At 43.4% G+C, this 21,075-nt stretch overlaps 1 protein-coding gene across 2 annotated transcripts in view; it reads right to left on the bottom strand.

Moving 5' to 3' along the window:
- Window positions 1-950: 950 nt before the first annotated feature.
- PRDM2 (PR/SET domain 2) overlaps window positions 951-21,075 on the bottom strand; it is a 62,704-nt gene continuing 42,579 nt past the window's right edge. Inside the window, exons 8-10 of one of the 2 annotated variants that reach the window (XM_042883252.1) lie at window positions 16,266-20,637; window positions 5,192-5,325; window positions 951-4,118 (exon numbers count right to left, since the gene is read on the bottom strand). In XM_042883252.1, coding sequence (XP_042739186.1) covers window positions 5,217-5,325; window positions 16,266-20,637 — 4,481 coding nt within the window. In that variant the 3' untranslated portion in view covers window positions 951-4,118; window positions 5,192-5,216. Of the gene's footprint in view, window positions 4,119-5,191; window positions 5,326-12,680; window positions 14,323-16,265; window positions 20,638-21,075 lie in introns of those variants that run through there. The other variant, XM_042883253.1, reaches the window with a different exon arrangement.

Raw genomic sequence — 21,075 nt, 5'->3', positions numbered from 1 at the left:
TGGGTTGGCAGTCAGAGACACGGTTAGTGGGCATGGTGAGGATGGGTTGGGGTTGGAGATGTCCCACAGCCACTAAAGACAATTCACAACTGGAATGGGCATCAAACATGAAGGTGGCCTGACGGGTTTTCTTTCTTCCTCTGGACTGTTTAGTGAGTGAATAACTCATTTAACACAAATCAGGTAGGCTTCAATGCTGCAAGAGTTTGGCTGCTGCAGGCGGGGCGGTGGTGACAACAGTGGGGGTGTTACTAAGAGGTTGGATCTACTGTGGCATCTTCTGATTTTCTGGGTGAAAGAGCCATTTCTATTCTATCTGAGCTCCATGTTCTCAGACCTGCTCATTGCCTTTGAGCCTTTGCTCATTGGGGGTTGGACTCGATGATCTCTGGAGGTCCCTTCCAACCCCTACAATTCTGTCATTCTGTGTGATTCACTGCATCCGTACTTATTTGAGAAGAGTATGGTTGAATCAATGGGGATGAATGGTGACCCCACAGCCCCGCACAGCCCAACACATCTCCTGCTCAAGATGCAGGGATGGAGCATCCAGAATCACAGAATGGCTTGGGTTGGAAGGGACATTAAAGATCATTGTGCTCCAAACCCTTTCACTCAGTGGAGATGGATGAAACAAGGACCTCACCCTTCAGACCCTGCCTAAACATCGACCCCAACAGAGAACAACGCCATCTCTGCAACATCATCACGCTGTGCTGATCCCATCCTGGACTCCAAACCACAAAGGAGCAGCTTACCCACACACACATCAGCCTGGGTCTGAACCTGGATGGATGGATCCTGGCACAGAGGTGGCACTTTGTCTCCTTCCTTCTCTTCTGCCACCCAGCAAAGCCCCAAACATTCTATCTATACTTATCACAGCTACAATGGGTTGCCTCTCCATTTTGAAGACGTCCTTTGCTGAAATAACAATCATAGCTCCCCAGTGAGGTTTGTCACATTGATTTATTGGTCTTTCCCTTTACATGGACGGGCAACAGAGCTTTCACTCTTCCAAAGCAATGTTCAGCATCTGAGCACCAGCCAGCTCATGCCACATCTCCATGTAACTCGTTATTTCATGAACTCCTCAACATCAGCATCATCATGAGAGCACTGCAGAGCTTCCATGGTTGGCCTTGCAGATTCCTACATGCAGAACCTGAGCTTTTTTCGCCACGCTCTCCTTGGGTTTTCACAACAGAATTTCATGTTTTGTCAGCAGGCACACGACAGGGAGGTTAAAAAGTTGCTGCAAAACCACGAAATTCCACCATTGGGAAAAAAAAAAAAATAAAATAAAAAATGGTTTACTGTCCCAAATTTGCTGTGAAGAAAAAGTCCTCATCGTTCTGGAGAAACGACACCGTGTTGAATTGATTTGTTTCCTGTAAGAAAAATCAACTCTCCACAACTGGGAAACGATGAGTGGTTTGGTGTGGATATTTCTCTACCACAGCTCAGACTGCAATGGAGCCTCCAAAAAGATACAAAGCTGGGTGCTGTGGTCTTTTGGTTGAGTAACACACCTTATAAAAGCTTAAAAACAGAGCATTTACAACCAGGGACAGAAAGACGTGCTTTTAAAACAGTAGATACACACGTACAGGTTGGTGCAATAGGCCAGAATTTCTCTGGAGAAATAAATGTTCATATAGCACAACAATTTACATGCTTCTCCCCTTGAGTTTGTTCATCGTTAATGCTGCTCTGAACAACAACAACAACAACAAAGCAAAACTAAATTGCACAAAAGCCACCCCTATTAACCTCATTGGTATGCCTCAAAGGCACTGAACGAAGCAGCATCCGTGCCAGAAACTCTGCACTCCATTCAAGTCACTGCTGCTGGAAGCTGAGAGCATCTCAGGACGGGTTGTTTAAAGCAGGATTTGGGCTCAGCAACAATCCTCACGTGAGCAGTGAGGATTTGTGCAGTGAGCACCACCTTCAGCTGAACGTCACAGAATGGCTTCGGTTGGAAGGGACCTTAAAGCCCATCCAGTTCCAATCCCTGCCGTGGGATGGGTGCCCCACAGCACGTGAGGTTGCCCCAGGTCTCCATCCATGGCCTCGGGCACCTCCAGGGATGGGGCACCCACAGTGCTCTGGGCAGCCTGGGAAAATGAAGGGCACATCGAGGTGGTGCTCAGGACAGAGCGTTGTTATGAAGCCCTGTGGATTTGCTGTTTGAATTGTCCAGATGATGCCCAGGCACACAGGAAGGTAAAGCCTGCTTTGAAGAACAGGGTTTACCACACTAATAGGAAACGATGAAAGGAAAACTTTGCAGGGAAAATTAAAGGAAAGATGACGTGTGAAACAAAAGCAGAACTGATCAGAGAGCTCTATGTGCACATCAGCTTCTTGGAGATATGTAAGGCCAGGGAATTTATTTTCTGTGCTATTTGACCAAGATTGACCAAGCTACCCAGCACATTTGGTTACTCACTTCCTACTGGTTTTAATGTATAATGAGAGTCTTCCAGGCTGCTGTGAAACGTTTCCTCCTTGGTTTGGAATTGGTACAACCACATCATTCAAGAGGAAATTATTGCTAGCAAAAAGCTCAAGAAGGAACACATCCTTGAGACTCCGCAGTGTAGGCAAGAGGCAGAGCAGCCAGCAGTGGCACAAGCTGCCCACAGAGCCTTCACCTCCATGTTCTCACCCCCTCAGGCTGGAAGGGCACATTGCTTCTTATGGCTCATCCAATCCTCAGCATCACACCACAATTGCACTTAGACAGCCTGCAATAGGGGCTATCCAAAAGATCTGCAGCTAGGTAAGATCCTGACGACCTTTGCTCTTCTATTCAAACATCTAGCTTAGACATTTTTACAGCGAACAGAACCAATAGTTTTTTGTTTAAAGCTTTTGTATTCATCTCCAACATTCTGATTCTCGGCAAAACCATACGAAATCAGCTGTTCTCAGCCATTTCATATTTATATATAAGCCATATATATATGTAGATCTATATATAATAGATCCTTTTGTGCCCTTTCCAGGGTGGGAGTGGGGAGGAGTATCAACTGGGCACCTGTTTTTTCACAACTAACACGTGGATACACAGATGTGTGCTTACCTGTGCAGAGTGCAAAGACAAGGGAAGGGAAAAACTGACCGAAACAAGGGGGAAATGGGGCCATCAGCCCCTTGGCCTCCTTTAAAAATCCCGAACTCGGACACTACATTAGCAGGGATCCCACCAAAAGTGGGATCTCAGAAGTGAAATGAGCGGGAGCACCGCTGCCTGTGTGTGATTGTCAGCATTTAGGAGCAAGAGATCTCTCTGCACTGCATTTTTCAAACTGACCTCAATGTTGCTGCGGCTCTCCTGGCTGCCTCCATTGATGCCTCCTCTTATAGGACCATTGAAGCAAAGCATGCTTGCATTACAGCTTACACAGAGCTCCATATTTAAGGAAAACCATTGTGTGGCACTGCTCAGTGACATGTGAATCACCAAACAAACAAATCCTGGCTGTAAGAAGAGTACCAGACTGGCGAGAAATGCAACAGCAGCCTTTAGGAAACGGATGCTTGTCCCTTTAGGAACCTGTGGGCTATCAGTGCGTTGCAGAGATCACTTAACAAGTGGTCTTCCAAAGAAACACGAGTCTTGAAGCACTCCAAAAGCAATGGCACTGTGCCCGTTAAAGCTAAAGGTACAGAGTCAAGGAACTGGGGTACCCACAGGATGCAGACGTGGAAACCTCAGCAAAACCCACCTCTCTCCCTGTGGGTTTTTGCAAGTTGCCCAGTTCTTTACCCGTTAGGATGCAAGGTAGGAATAAAACGATGTAACAGTCTTCTCAGCATTTAATTGCATAGTACGTTCAACCCCTTGACATGTTTGGCCAGGAAGAGGATGCTCACCCAGCCCTGCAGCTCTCTGAACACAGGTAACCTGCCTGCCATTGTCTGAATATTTCTCCATGCTATTCCAGCTGTTGGCTCTCTCCATTTCTCCATGCTATCCCAGCACACGCTGTCCCTCTCCTTCTGGATGGGAGAACAAAGCGACAGCAGAAGGAACTGTTCTCACCTCAGCTGGGACAATGCTGGAGGATTCTTTCCTTTCCCCTTTTCTAGCCAAAAGTTCCTAGTACCTGCAAATACAGAGAGCTGTGGTTAATCAGGGTCCGTGTTAGGGATAAGAGCAGCTCTGGTTGCCTGGGCAATGAGGCACAGCAGAGATGTCCATGCTATGACTTCTGCTTGGCTTTCCCAGAACTCAGTGGTCTAAGCCACAGTTAGAATCATAGAATGGTTGGAGTTGGGAGGGACCTTAAAGGCCATCAGGTCCAACTGCACTGCACTGAGCAGGGACACCCACAGCTCCATCCGTGCTCACAGCCCCATTCCCTGACCTTGGGTGTCTGCGGTGCCTCACTGCCCTCATTGTAAAAAACTTCTTCCTTATATCCAATCTAAATGTCCCCTCTTTTATTTAGGGACACTAACATTCCATTACCAACCATTGCCGTTTTGGGGGAGGTAATGAACTCTAGAATTTTCCTAATGTTTTCCCCAAATTTTATTTTTCAAATATACTGTAACAGTGTATTGATTTTGCTGGCAGTCATTCTCACCTTCAGCTCCATACTGGTAAGTATAAAGTCCCTTAGCGACCACATTAGTGGACAGCAGGCAATTAGTTGCATGCTGCTGCTGGAACAGAAGACAAAGTGTCTTTTCAAAGTTAACCAGTGGGAAAATAACTCAGCATCACCCAACACACTGGACCAGCTCATTAATTTGTCCAAGCCCATACACATTACAGCAGCTGATCTTGCCACAACACCAACTGATGTTTCTGTGTGTTAACACAGCTCCAAATTACATTGTAATTAATTAAGGGCTTTGAGCCTCTGGCATTCAAGCAGAGCAGCCAACCAGGTTTTGGTTTTTATCTAAAATTTGCTCAGCATTCACCCATACAACTTAAAGGATCCCAAAGCACTTTACCCACTACTGCTCTCAGATACAAACAGTAAACGGAGACCAAAGCCTCATCCTGGTGCTGGTTCCGGCATAGGGCATCTTGCTCTTGCCCTCCACGTCTGTTTTTTATTGGTGAGCAGCTGCAATGAGAGCAGCAATGCTCTGGCTCTGTAAAGTGCTTTGCAGTCCTTGCCAAGAGAAACACAAGCTGAGCTCCATGCACTGCTGCACGCTGTACCTGCTCCGCTCTGACACGCAGAGGTCTATTCCTTGAAGAAGGGGGATGCAGTGCAGCTGGATTTCTTGCATTGCCTGGTGCTGGTATTAGGAGAAGAGGAGGAGGGACATCTAGAGGCCATGCGGAGTCTGTAACTGTACAAAGAGGCAGGAAAAACACACATGCATGATGGGACACAGAAATTAAGAACTTTTAAAAACCAACCAGCAGGGATGTGCTCTGAGGCCCCAAAGCAGCTTTGTGAGAGAAAAAAACCAACGCTACTCATCCTCCAAGTGCTGGGTGTTGCTTCTGAAGGCAAGAAGGCTTTTTGTTCTGAACGTATCCATTGGTTAATGGAAGCAGGAAGAAGGAAGTCTCAATCAAGCAGCACGCAGCCTGCCACCCTATGGCTGGGACAACAGACACAGACACAGCCCCAGCCATACAGAGGGCAGGGAGTCAGGGTCTATTTTCTCACCGTGGTCCAAATCAGCTTTTTAAATAGAAAAGGAATTTTACCTTGGGTAAGCACAATACCTGCCCATTAGTGGCCAAGGGCAAAGCATGGAGTACACTTCTGCCAGTGCAGCACTTGGAGATGTGATGAATTATGCTTACAGGTCACTGCAGCAATGGTGACCTATAATCCTTACTGCAGTGACACGTGATTTCATTGCAAGTTCTAGGCTAGCTCTGAGAACCCCGACCTTCTTGTAAAGCAGAAGCAAAAATCTGGGACTTTCCTTGATGGTGTTACATCTCTATCAGTTGTGATTGCAAGACAAAGCCTGAAAGCATGAGTCAGAGCATGGCGAAGCAAAGGGCTTGGGTGAGCTCACATCTGTGCACACTCACCTTGGGTACACGAATTCACCCAAAGCCCAACCCAAATCACTGCTTACCTTCTTCCAAAGGCCCACACTTCACAACATGGTTCTACCACATAACAACATATCCAAGAAAATTGGAAAGTTAGGTTTTTCTCCAGGGTGTTTTTAGAGTTCAGTATGCACCCTTTCAAGGACATCTCAGCTTTCGTTATCCTTACATGCAGACCGTGCAGCACTGCAAGTTAGGACTAAAGAAGTGCAAATTTTTCCATTACAACAACAGAAACCAACCCCAAACCACAGAAATTTTGAAGAGTGAGTGGCTCCATCATTTCTCAATTAAAAGCTGTGGGTAAAATCATTTGCCAAATGTTATTCTGTTATTGTTCTGTGCAAATCAAACTCTTCAGCCTTGGCAAATGTAATTTGCAGCCTTTGTCTGCTGTGTAAGAATCAGAGTGGTGGTGAGGAAGTCAATGCAAGCCAGATTTCGTTGTCCCATATAAAGGCTGTTACCAAGGGGAACAGTAGAAATCCAAAATAAGCTTACTTGGTTTGGTTTCAGTCCTTTACTATAACTAGAAGAAATTTTTCTTCTATTCAGAGCGTTTCCATTTAAGTAATGTTCAACGTCAACATCTACAATGTCTATAATCAATACCACGTGTTATCGCATGTGATGAGCAAATGGCTGCATCCCGTGGGAAACAAGCAAACAAAAACACAGAGAAAAGGCTTCAAACGCACAGAGACAAAATAGCTGAGAAAACCTGACCTGCATTTTGAAAGGCGCTCGCTTTTGGATCTGTTAGGTGTGGGTTTCTTGCAGGGTTTTCACTTCTACATCCCAACCTAAAATAGCTGAGAAAACCTGACCTGCATTTTCAAAGGCGCTCGCTTTCCTCCCCAACCCCCCCCCCAAAATCAATATGTCAAGATCTTTTATCCCCCAACTCCATCTCCCTTTGAAGCTGTTGGGCTACTATCTGAAAGCAGAGGATTAGGGGGAGAAGATAAGGAGGAACCGTTTGCCTAGATGCTCTGCATAGAAGCTGGAACAGAGCTCTCCCTGCTTCCTCCCCACTGCTCTCAATTCACTGCACTGACACCACGCAGCACAGCACCAAAGGCTCTGGGAATGCTCCAGGGGGGGAAGAGTTATGGAGTTATGCTATTTTGGGCACTGTCGCTCTGCACCTGCTTTCACCATCATGGGGTAACTGTAGCCGGGCAGAAGAAAAGAAATTCCTTGGTATAAGCAGCTTGATGGGGATGGGAGCAGGGGCTGCAGCCCAACCCTGCTGCACCACAGCCACGCAATGCAGAAGAGCAGCACAGCACCCAGCCCTGTGTCCCTTGGTGGGAGCATTCAGAAAGATGTGAAGCTTGCAGGAAAGAAAAAAAAAAGGCACAGAAACTGAAAGTTAGGCAGCAGAAAGGTCACATCTGCACTGGGTTTGCTTTGTCAAATAGGATGCTTTAATCATAGTAAGTAGTGGTGGTTAAATGTGCTCGCTACACTACGAGTTAAAGTCAAAGCAGAAGTAAAACTACGTCATTTTTTCACTTTTAGACAGTGCCAGGAGCTCTGTCACCTAACTGTTAGCACACCTGAGCTCGACAGAAAAACCAAGCACTGCTTTTAGTGAGCCCTGGCTGCAACAACACCCTAAATCTGGCTCTTACAATCTCCTGTGCTCAGCTCTTAGTGCTCTGTGCTACACTGAGTACCACAATCCTACTTTTTGAGATGCAGACAAGAGTCAGGAGGGCTTTATTTGCCACAGCCATCCAGGAGGTGAGCAGTCTTAAAGCAGGAATCACAGATTCATAGAACCACAGAATCATAGAATGGCCTGGGTTGAAAAGGACCACAGTGCTCATCCAGTTCCAACCCCTGCTGTGTGCAGGTCACCAACCAGCAGCCCAGGCTGCCCAGAGCCACATCCAGCCTGGCCTTGAATGCCTGCAGGGATGGGGCATCCACAGCCTCCTTGGGCAACCTGTTCCAGTGCCTCACCACCCTACAGAAAAAGGAACAAAAGCAAAGGTTCCTCTCAGGATCACACAATATCCCCAAATGGAAGGGACTCATAGGACCACCAAGCCCAACATCTGGCTGCACACATCACCCCAAACCCCATGGCTGAGAACGGCATCCCAACACACCCCAAGCTCACCATACACCTTCCCCTTGAGATGGCACACATGGATTTACAGGCTTGCAAACCCGCCAGCCCCCAGCACACACCCTGCCCTCAGACATTCCTGAAATACATTTGGTATGCAAATTGCCTCTTCTACCACACTTGAGCAATAGACATTCTTCCAAGCTGCTAGTTTTCCTTCTCTAAAAACAGCCAAACAAGCTGTGCTGCTTGTGAGACTGAAGGCTTGGAGCCATGATGCTGCTGCTCACACCATGGGCCAGAGCAAGGTCGGAGTGTGAGCCAAGGAGAGGGCCCAAAACTCGGGGAGTTTGGATCTGTTAGGTGTGGGTTTCTTGCAGGGCTTTCACTTCTACACTCCCAACCTAAAATAACACGCAGATGGTACAAAATCTCAGCTGTGCACATGCTGCCTCCAATGATCTCCTAACAATAGATGTAGCAGGGACACACTCTGCCCAAAGTGGTTACTCCTATTACATAAAACCATGTCTAAGCTGACAGACTGACATCTGATGTGATTTTAGGGGCCAGAAGGCAAGCATGGGGGTGATAAATGAAATTCCTGTGCTTTCTGCTCAGTGAAAACAAAAACGCCGTGCTGCTAACCCAAGTGGTGCAGTCCTTAAAGGGAAACACAACACAAGGGCTTGGAAAAGCATCAGCCACCAAATGGCGTGAGTTTTATTTTCCCTGATAAAGGACAAAAAGGTTTGATAAAGGAATTTCATTTCTCTTGTCCTGCCTCTGTAGGACAAGCAGGTGAGCAGAAAACAGAAAAGATCCCAACGTGTTGCACTGCACATGCAGCTGCTGAGAACTCGAGAGCAGCCTGCATCTATTTATGAGGGTGGTGAAAAAGCTGGGCCGCGTGTCAGGATTTTATCTTGCCATCGCATGACTGCAAAGGACAGAACATGAACATCACGATGTTACGGGCAGGCCTTTCATGAATCTAAGCTGGAAAAACCTGTTACGGAGATGTTTGCATTCCCAGCTTTCAAGAAGATCTACAGCAGAGGTTCAAAGGACAGAACGCCTTTAAAGTAGTGCTGCTCCCTCATAATAACTCAGAAATTAATTTGTTGTGACACACATGTGCTCTGGAGTACAAGTTTCATCTCTGTTGACTTGATCCCACTGAAATCATTCTTCAAAACCCTGTTAATTTCAGTGATGGACACAAAATTGAGAACCACTGAAAAAAAATCTCACCCTGTGCAGAGAATTCACTTGGATTCTGTCTAAAACGAATGCAGCAATATTTCAATTCAGTGTAAGATTTTCAGAAGCAACTGCTAATCCAAAGTGGCCACTGAGAAGGGATTTGGTACTGAGGATGACTGTGGAGCTTTTGTAAAATCAGGCTTCAGTGGTATTTCTAAGGGAGCACAAAGAAAATATCAGTCACAAAGAAACCCAGGAATACACATTTCATGAACAATATCACTTTGGCAATTTATCTCCCTTTCAAAGAAGCACAGAGTACTGTGTGAGCCAGAAAGTGATGAATATAGCATTTAAAGTAGCAGTACTCAAATGTATCCTCCACACTGTCATGTAATCTAACCTGATAACCTGATAAAAAATGCTTATCTACCCATTCGCAATCACGACAGAGGAAAAGAATGAGAAACAATTATCACACATAGGGAAAACTGTTAGCTTTATGCAGAAACGGGTAACCCAAGTGGGTCTCAAGACCTCTGAAGGCTGCAGGGACTACTAATGTGGCTCTGGGCAGCCTGGTCTGCTGGTTGATGACCCTGCACACAGCAGGGGCCAAAACTCGATGATCATTGTGGTCCTTTTCAATCCAGGCCATTCTATGAGTCCATGATTCTATGATTCTATGATTCTAAGCGTCCCCAGTCCTGCACATCTCACTATATAAAAATCACCAAAAAAAAAAAAGTGCTTCTGATTTTTTGATTTGCTAGTGATGAGTGAAAGTATTTCCTGCAATGAATGGGAATTAAACCTCAGTTCAATTCCAGTGAGAGTGAAGTCTGAGGGTACGCCTTTTCAAAGCAGCTCAGTGATGGAGGAATTCATTCTCCCTTATCTTCCAGCCCCATTCCACACTGCAACGGCCAGCAGAAACTACCTGAAAGAATGCTAAGTGCAGTCTATCATCACATCACAGCTGGGATACCACTAACTGTGCCTCAATGTGATCTGCACAAGCAAGTTGGCTTGGTCTGCCTCCAAAGCAAGTTCCTGAGCAGCAGCAGCCGTGCTCCCTGTTCACTGCCAACCTACAGCAAGGACAACACACCGACAGACTGACTCAGCTCCTTTGTTTCCACTCCTGCTGCCGTGCCCAATGCCCTCAGCATGCGCTGCATCCACTGCAGTCTCCCCAGAATCACTGCCTTGGAAGAGTGCTCACATTTACTTTTCTGTGGACATTTAGCTTTGCTGAGTAGCACTGACGTAACTGCAGGAGGAACTGAGGCAGGCTTTGCTGAAACGGGCCTGGATAGCAGGGAATTACTTCTCTTTTTTATTGCCATAGGGCAGCCCAAAAGGTTTGGAAGCATTGGAGAGCCCATGGTCAAGAAGATGGCATGGGAGTCCAACACCTCCCACTCCTAACTGAGCTCTGCCAGAAACCTGCATCAAAAACCATGTTTTACAACAACTGTTCCTTTCCCACTCAGCAATAACACGAATCTTCATTGCAGTCTGAAGACTGCCTTTCAAAAACTCTCCAGAGCATTTTCACTTGTATTCCATTCCCAAGCACCCTAAGATATCACTATTGAGTAGCAGTAGCTCTCAGTCCATTCAACCTTGGAATAACACAAAGTTTAATGAAACAATCCACTTTAAAAGCTGTGGCAGGGCAGGTGAAGAGATCCCTCTAAACTTCCCTAATATTTGTGCATTCCAGCCTTGAACACTTTCAAAAACTCCTCATTCAGCTTGAAAACACAAAAGAATACTCAAACATTTTACAAGTATGTTTAAGTACTGCACAGAGATGAAACAAAATCAAGCTCTGCTGTTCTATTTATTACTATTGAATAATTTTTACTATTGAAATATTTTCAGTTATTACTACGAATTGTACACTAACCCAAAAAGTTTCTAATTTTGTACTGCTTTAGTCATATAAAGGATGTGAAAGTTTACCTCTTCTTCATAGATCACTTACCACAAAGCTCAGATCCATAACAGCAAGTTCAGAATTCATCTCTTATTTCATTCTCATTATGAATAACAGTAGACTACCGTGTGACTCACACAGCTGCCACTCAGAATTAATAGGCAAGCTCTTCCAAGTTCTCTAAGGCTGTTCACAAGCTCTCATTTTGGAGGACAGATACTTGAATTCACTGCTGTGTGTGAACACGCTGCAGACCATGGCAGAGTGGGCACACAGCAGGACTTGAAATCACAGGAGAAAAACAGAAAAGCCAATGGCAATGGGATTTCTGCTGTAATATCAAGCAACGAGGGGAGAACGCAGGTTTATTTGTGATCAGTTCAATGTCAGCCATCACAAAGAGGTGATGAGAACACTGAGACTGCAGTTGGTGTTTCAGCTGTCAGCAGTGGAAGGTGTGACAAATGTGGTAACTACTCAGCACTGCATCTTCAGTAACTTCAAAACTATGGGGAATTTTTACTTCTTCTCATGCTTCCCAACTCTTATAAAATAACCAGATCTGATGGTATGTCAAACATAACGTTTCCATTCTGGTAAATATAGTGAAGCCTAACCAATACTCATCACCTTCGCTGTGGCTGTCCTACAGCCTCATAACTGCTGCTGCACGTTACACTTCTAGCTAGAATCTCTTAATCATCTTTGCCACCATTAAACTGCAGCATCCATAACCACAGAGCAGATGTGCCTGCAAAAACACTCAATGAATAATGTCCAACTTCTGCATTGCTTCACCAGAGTTTTCCCTGATGATTAAAATTCAGGGAAAACTTCACTGCAGAGAAGATAACATCTTCAGAGAATGACTTACAAGAAAACTCAACAAGCTGTTTCAGAGGTGAAACAGAACTACGAATGAGAGTAAACGACTACATAAGGTATGAACTTACTACTGGAGAGAAATGGGCTCGTGTAACAGTGCTAAGTCGCAGCAGTGTGACTTTACTCCATCCAGCTCCACACTAACATGGCCAAGGATCCTTCTGGCCCCACTGCTGGAGGACGACACAAGCTGTAATTCCTCTTGGTGCTGGAATGCAACTTTCTAAAATCTTCCGAGCCAGAACTGATTTTGAACTAAGTTAGATCACAACTATTAAGCACAGAGAACAGAAAAAGTTATCAAATGGTGCTTGCAGTGTTAATTAAACCTTTAAATTAACTAAATCCACAGGAAAGAACATCAAGGACTAACTCAGAAGTGTTAGACTTGTATAGATTCGTTTCAGTGCAGAAAGCCCAAGGATGCAAGCATACTTAATTCCTTCTAGATGTACACTGCTCCATTTTGCCTGGCACATCTGGTTTCCATATAAGAAGCAAGTTTTCCCACAAAGTTTTTAAAAAGCTCACTTTATTGGTTACAGTTATATAAAACGTGTCATAGTAGTTCCATCTAGCTGGCCATTAAGTGCTTGCAACACAACAGATATCCTTGAACACATCTGCAAATTACAGGATGTACTGCATGCTGGAGGAGAAACATCCCCCCTGTTGCTTACCTGCACTTACAGGCTCTTCACCAAGGCTACAATGTTCAAAAGCAATGAGGACCCACTTGTTGTCAAATTGCAATTTTTAATGTTTTCATTAGAATACCCTTTGAATCACTCTCCAAAAAGGAAAAAGAAAAAAAAAAGAAACAATATGACTAACAGCAAACTTTTAATACAGGAACACGCTCCAAGATGAACAGCCCAAGATGAAAACAGAATGAAAATTAATGTAAAATGTAAATCACATATAGTACAATTGAAGTGTCCAAAACAATTTAAATAATTTTAAATATTTTATTTTTTTTATACTTGCTACAAATGCTTTATACATTATTTCAACATAAAGTCCCCACAACAGAAATGTAACAAAATGGGAATGATAGTGAAAGTGAAAGTTAAAGTGGCACAAATTCACCAAACAAGTATTAAACTACAAATTTTAAGAGGTAGATTACTTTTTTAAGTCAAGAACAAAAAATAAAAGGGGTGGCTGGATAATGAAACTGGTCACTTCCCATCGACTCAGTCATTAATCTTGAAAGCTATATAAACATGAGAAATGGTATTTCCATAAAAAGCTGTGTAAGAACAATAGACCAATGTTGTTTTAAGTTATTAGATAGAGGTGTAGGACCTTTTAGAGTAATTATATATTTCATTTTCAAAATATACAGGTATGTAGCCCTGGTCTAGCCTTTTTATCAATAAAAAGATACACATTATATATAGTATTTAGAAATTGGTATTGGTATTTCACTGCTATATAAAGTTTCATTTGCATGTATAAATAAGAATTTGGAAAACTCACAGAGAACTCACTCAGGCTTTTTTTCCCATTATATGATGGCCATCCAAAAGATGCAGAGAATGGAGAGGAGGTGGGAAAAGGAAATTCTGTCCTTCCAGGTCCCTCTGTACTGATGCATTTAGAAGGAAGGTTTTAACAGAGTTACTAAATGTCAGAAAGGGTGCAGCAGAAACTGCTGTCCTTGAACCTACCAAACTACTGATAAAACAGGGGATCTCTGCTTTACCAAGCTTAGAACTGAACCGTCTCTTAAGTCATTCACAAAGGCATGGACAAAACCAGGATCTAAGCATTCAAAGGCTAAAGATTTGGTTTAGTTTATTCCCACTTTCTTTCAATGCTTCTGTGTGTGGTTTTTGTTTTGTGTGGGGCACTGCTGTGTGTTGTTTGCTCTTGTTTTTGGTTCCATTTGGCTTTTAACAGCACCCTTCTCTCATCTGACTCACCACGAAGCCCAGCACGCATGTCAGGCACAAAGCCCTGCATCTACCCCTGAGTGTTAGCAAGCAGCCTGCAGGCCATGTTATGATTGTGAGTCAGCTTCTGCTGGTTTCACAAGCTTGGGGGACTTCACATCCATTGTCGTAGTGCTTATCCTAAGTTGAGCATGCACCAGCTCTACCATGTCATTAAGAGATTTTGTTTTGTTTTGCTTTGTTTTACTGGATATTCCTAGAAAATAAAAACAAAAACAAAAAACTGAAGATAAATGTCCAAACAACTTATTCGCAAACGGAGTATGTTTACATGGAGAAACTGAAAGGTGAAGAACAGGTTTGGAGACAACTACTGCACTCAATGGCAGTCTTGAATGATATTAGGAATAGAGGTTTCCTGGGGAGAAAAAAATGTCTACATAGAGTAGGACTGAAGGTTATGCAGATGTTAAACCGTGTACGAAAACAAAAAACCAAAACACCTCTCCATATTTGATAGATGAAAACAAAGGTGATGTGGTGATGAGACAATCTGGATTTATGAACAGTAGTTCAGAAACAAAAGCAAGAATTCCTCTAGCAGAACTATTCATTAAACCACTGAAGACTGCAAGGTGCCAAAGTAAACAAATGGTATTTGAGATAGCCAAGGAAACCTTGCCCCTCAGTAGATCGTTATTTACCCTGAATGCTACTAAACAATTTCCATATGCAGAGATTTCCAAGCACTCCCTCATTTTGCTTCAAGGTCAAGTGATTAGTTTGGGTGGAAAGGTGTGTCATTCCAGCTTTGAATTCTACAGATCTGTCCTGGCACCGTGTAAAAGTTCCACAAAAAGCACTAAGGGAGCAGCTGATCATAGAATTAAGCAACACGAAGATTATTCTGTCCAAGAGAGGAGGCCTGGTTGACAGTTTTTGTACTTTAAGGGCATACTCAACACCATTATATTCTCCAAATTGCAGGAGTACATATAGACTTTTTTCTTTCAACATGCCCTAACTTGGACTGTTTCATTTCCCTTCCAGCTCTTTGAAATCATTCTGCTGTGTCAAAGCTTTACTTTATAGGAAGTATTTTCTCAAAACTGTCACACAACAGGTCTTCACTGTAAGACAAACAAGCTGCAAGCAGTTGGCTTTTGACACCTCCTGACAATTCTGCTTGTGGGCACTTGTGAAAGAGGCAGGGCCCTCTCCACTACCAATCGCTTTGGTACAAAAATCCTACCTTTAGCCACAAACCTCCTGTTAATCACAGCCACGGGCTGCAATCAGCAAAGCAAAAAGCAAACAACCAGCACTGAGTGTTGTGAAAGTCACCCAGCGGATCAGACACCTGTTACAAGAACAGCAGGGCAGGAGCCTGCTAACAGAAATGTTGAAGGCTGCAAAACAGACTGCTGACTTTGAAAGATGACATGAAGACTTTAAACGGGACTCAGGCACATACAGTACGATTTTATTTTATTTAAGTGTTACCCTTTCTTGTGATTAAAATGCTTCATCTGAAAATGAAATAGAACTTTAGTTATAATCTTTTTTTTCTTAAACTGAAACATAAGAGCATGATACTTTTAACAAAAATTTACACATTCATGTCACTTTTCTTACACATCTATTTCCCTTATATTAAGTATTTAGAGATCTGACTCAATTAGGATGCACATACAGTTGTTGAAGTATGCTTTCTTTTTTTTTAATACGATATGCAGAGAATATATATATATATATTTTTTTTTTATTTTAAAAAACAACATTTCCAATTGTTTTAATAGGAGGGTAAAAACGCAGTCGTGACTTTTTGCTTCACAAACCACCATCACCTAAACCTAGAACCATTCCAGGCCACCGTGTGCTGGATAGCAGATACATGTCACCAGGAACATGAAGTTTAACGACTTAGGTTTATTTGCACTCAAGTGCTGACATTTTTTCCCAGCATTTCCAAATCCATTTATAATTAAGGACATTCTCTATACAAATGATGTATATATGACAATGTGACAAAATGCATCAAATATGTACATCATACGTGACTGAGCCGCTAACCACGTTTTAGGAAACGCAATCTTCTTCTGATTTAAATATGACAAATTCAAAAAAAAGACCAAGAAAATTGGCAAAACAGCAAGCAACGTGTTCCTGTTTTGTCGGAAGTTCAAATTAAAAGCTTACCTGAAATCTTTTAATTCTTGCTTTGTACTGCTTTCATCTTTTTTGCTTTCTGCTGCCTCGGCATTTGCCGCCTGCTGTAAGCTTCGTGTAATAGGTCCTCCAATCCTCTCTCTAGATTTTACAGTGAATCTGTCTGCTTTTTTCTTACTTGCCACAGCAGACCTACTTGGCAAAACAGCCTTATTACTCCTTTGTATTCTGACGTGCAATTTCCGGGTGGCTTTGCTTGAGATGCCAGAGGAAGTGTTCTTACCTACCACCTTATTAGTTTTTTTCCCATCCACGTGAGTCATTTTGGACACTCTCACAGGACTAGAGTTCCTCAGTGACGAAGACGGATTTGGCTTTTTCGATCGAATGGGAGGTACAAATTTAATGCTTTGCTTTGATTTGAAGGATGCAGAGGGCAGCTGGATCTGTGCAGGTCCTGAGGTTCGCGCTCTTGTCTTGCCCAAGTGAGGCTGCATGCTTTGCATTTTGATTTCTGCATCTGCTGTTCTCCTGCGCTGGTTGCTGCCTTTTTCGCTGCTTGCAGGTGATGAACTTGCACCTTTTTTGGATGATTTTTTTTTGGAGGATGGGGAGATGGGTTTTTTGGGACAGCTGTACGACGCATGTTTGTTCAAACTTCCAATGTAGGTAAACTCTCTGTTACAGTAGGGGCAGATGTGAGGGTCTGACTCAGAAAGACTATTTTTCAATTCTGCCTTCTGCTGAGCAGATTTCTTCTTTTGCAGGATAGCTTTCTGGACAAGCTGGTTTTTCTTTTTCAACGCGTTTATTTTTAGTTTATTTGAAGACATTTTGCTAATCTCAACGTTGAAATTAAGTCTTTTTGGCTGACCCATTCGTCTGAAGGCATTCTTTCCAGGACCAGTGATGACAACCATGCCGTTCTTAGGCTGCACAGTCTGTTTCAGTGGCACTGGATTTTTTTTGGGCGTGTATCGCTTTTTGTCACTGGCAGATGCACAGGCCAGTATGTGTTTGTGTAACTCAGGCATGTTATCCACACTTTTCCCGCATTTTGTGCATCGGATGGCAGTAGTGAAAGTCTGTGGGATATTGTGGGTAGTGAAGTTTGTTGCAGTAACGCCAATACCCATAGGATTTCGATGGTGATACTGAAATGGAGGTGGTTTAAAGCTTGGGTAGTGTTGATTGAGGCCCATTCGAACATCCGGATCTTTAGATTTTACCCCAGAAGCCATTATTTTTATAGTAGTATAAAGCTCTTCGGAGGAATCGTTTAGATCTTCGTCTTCTTCCTCCTCTTTAGAAAGTTCTAAAGAGTCTTCTGACAGGCTCTGCATGTGCTCAATGTTGGCCTTACTGGGGTCAGTAAAATTCTGGGGTCTCAAAGTCCCGCTTTCGAACTCGTGGTGTGTGCACACTTTGTCTGGATGGAGATCTCGCTGATGCTGTTGCAAATTGCACAAAAAAGCAAATTCCTTTTTACAGACTGAGCAAGCAAAGATATTTCCTACTCCGTGAAGCAGAAAGCGATGTTCTGACAAGCCTGTTTTATCCCTAAAAAGCTGTACACAGAATTCACATTTGAAGGGCCATTCTTCAGCATGGACGGATAAATGCTTAGTTAGGTCCTTAATAGAAAGAAAAGGTGATTCACAGACATTGCACACAAAGCTTTTATTGAATGTTTCCTGCACTACTCCCGATTCACTTGCAGCATGAGGATCTTCTCTGGCCTTCTGCTCATTTTCAGTTTCCTCCTGTTTTATCATTGGAAGAGTATTTTCAAGGTTATCAGCTGAAGAAACAACGGAAGAAACCACTGAAAGGGGAGGAGGAGATGGAGATGATGAGGAGGAGGAGGAAGAGAAGGAAGAGGAGGAGGAAGAGGAAGAAGAGGAAGAAGAGAGAGTAGGAGGACCAGGTGAAGCAGCAGAAATGAGCGGTTCAACTGAAGGAACCGGAGATGGAGAAGGAGAAACCGTAGGTGAAAGAACTGGTAGTGGAGACTGGGTAGTAGTGTTTGAAAGTGGCGATGGGCAAGAGGAAGTGTTAGTGGCACTAGCAGAGACATCTGGAGTTGATAAAGGCATTGTTGGAAGAAGGGGAGGAGGTGATGTAGCAACTGTGAGCACAGGCGGGCAGGGTGGTGGGGAAGGAGGATTAGTTGGTGTTAACAAAGGAGGCAGCTGACACATGGAAGGTGCGACAGATGCGTGTGGCACAAGGGAAACAGAGGAACTAAGGGGCTGAGCGTCAACAGAAGACGATGCAGACAGACTGGGGTCTGTGTCTGGTTCTGCCTGAGATTCCAGGGATTTGCTTGGGCTCGGGCTTCTGTTCACACTGGGTGTGCTGTCTGTGGCTGCATCCATTCCATTATACTCATTCAGCAGAACCTTCTGTAACATGCAAGTGGTTGGTTTCTTCTTTTTAACACCACTGCAGGTTGGTTGAATGGAATTTTCTTTGTATTCCCGAATTTCGGCATCACTGCAAGGCTTCTTGTGCACACTTAAATCTAATACAGATTCCCAAGGAACCTGATGCTTATTTTTGATATCAGACCTTTGTTTTACACCACTAGACAAATCCAGGGGCTGCTGGTTGCATACATTGCCAAAGGTTGGAGCCACTGTCCAGTCTTTTGATGTTTTGAAGTCTTCGAAGCAAAGAGGGCTCACAGTCTCCCTCTCCTCCCTTCCAGTTAGGCTCCAAGCAGGTGAGTTGCTGTGGCTTTCTAACTTTGGCATTTTTGAACTTCGAAGATTATCATTCCACACAGTTTTTCCCTCACCTGATTTGACAAAATCTCGAAGTACTGGACTGTGCTGTGGAGAACTGGGAGGAGAGCTGGTCCTTCTTTTAAATCTACTGGATACTGGAGGCAAAATAGACGATGATGCAACAGAAGGTCCCAGTTTAGGGATTTCACTTGATGGAGTGATCTTCTTACTGTCCTGCGTCTGAAGAAGCTGTTTTAATTTTGATGACAAATACACGCTTTTGTCTTTATGGAAAGGTAAGCTCTCTGTTGAAATGCTAAGAGGAAGATTTAAAGAACTAGTAGGAGTTATAGGTTCTGGTTCTATCTCAGTTTTTATTTTTGGTACAAGAGGAGGGCTGGCAGTTCTCCTCTTTTTGGATTCATTGCTCCCGCTGCCAGAAGGCTCCTTAGGAGGTTCATTCACCTGTGTTTGTGTAATCTTTATATTTGAGGAAATTTCCACCGTGACTGGACTGATGATACAATTTAGTCCATACAAGTCTGCAGAGTTGGACTCCATCTGAATCACATCGCAATTGCTAGTGCTGCTGTTGGACTGAATTTTACCATCAATGTAATAATTTAAGTTTTCAGAAATATTGCTGGAAATATCCATAATGTAGACATCATCTATTTCACCTTCCTCTTCTATTTCAGTACTTGCTATATATACACTCTGCACTGGTGGGGCCTGCTCAGTTTGAAGCGGTGGCTCTTCATGAAAGTATCCTTTTCTTCTGACACCTTTGGGAATAAGATGCCGCTCGTGAACCCTGCGCTGATGTCTCCGCATGTTGGTGTGAGTTCCAAAAACCTTTTTGCAGTATTTGCATGGGTGCAATTCTTTGGGCTCCTTGTTTTCCTCAGCAAAAGCAGAGTGGGACATTTCCTGGGAGACTTTCTCAGAATCCAAGACAACGGAGTCTTGTACAAGATTGGAAACGTTCAAGTCATCTTTAAGACCATCACTCACAATTACTTGGTTATCAGCAACATTATCCAGGTGCTGTGATGATGTTAGTGTTAAGAATGGTTTCCTTTTTGGCCCTGCCTCATGGCGCCGCTCATGCCTTCGTCTGTTAATTTGAGTACCAAAGGCTTTCCCACAGTATCGACATTTGAAAGCGTGGTTAACAGTAGATATATGAATGTGCATGTGGCGTTCAAGTCCTTGCTTTGTTGTAAACTTCCTCTCACAATGCTGACAAGGAAACATGAATGTTTCCTGAACATCACCGTTTGACTCACCTCTTGCTTTTGGAATTTTCACCACAAGTTTCTTTGGAGAGCTTTCTGGAGATTCCTCTGATGTACTCTTTTGCTCTTCCATAGAGTCTAACTTTTCTTCACATATCAAAGGCATTTCAGCATTTTCTTTAGGCATATTGGTATCTTCCATCTCCTCTTCTTCCTCTTCTTCATCCTCTTCTTCTTCATCCTCATCTAAATCATCTGACGCACAGTTTATTGCTTCTTCTTGTTTCTCTTCGGTCACTATTTGCAGTTCACTGGCAGGACTTGGAATCATCAGCTTTGGAAGCACATCTTGATTTACCATCTCCTGAATCACAGCTGTTTGTTCCAGGGACAGTACAGCAGAAACGGAAGGCTTTTCATCTTCTTCTTTATGACCTGATATATGAAGTAGGAAAAGCATGAAACATTTTGACCAAACACCCTGAAGTACATTACACCATTCTTCTACCTTTTACACAGTAGAAGTCAATACTCTACAACTCCCACAATACTTCTTCTCACCACTGTGATTCTGTAACAAACAAAACCATACTCAGGAATTTCCTTTCTGGAGCTTCAGGAAAATGTAAACAACTGCTGATTCTTAACACGGTGAGATCTTAGGATTGAACATCATGGCCAAAGAATACATAAAATAGCAGACTTCAGAACATTTAAAGAAACGTCTGAAAAACCTTCACAGGTTTTTCCTTCATTAAAAGAGTGTAAGAAAAGCACAGCAGGACACACAGCTAAAGTATTTTGGGCTTTTCCCCAAAGTTATTACTAACTTGGTGCACAATGCAACAATCTGGACTTACACTGTAATGCATG

This window comes from Lagopus leucura, unplaced genomic scaffold (genome assembly GCF_019238085.1).
Source record: "Lagopus leucura isolate 7727_CA_CO unplaced genomic scaffold, USGS_WTPT01 Super-Scaffold_100037, whole genome shotgun sequence".
NCBI classification, from domain to species: Eukaryota; Metazoa; Chordata; class Aves; order Galliformes; family Phasianidae; genus Lagopus; species Lagopus leucura.
The sequence above is the reverse complement of the archived record's forward strand: the minus strand, read 5'-3'. Positions and strand labels throughout refer to the sequence as shown.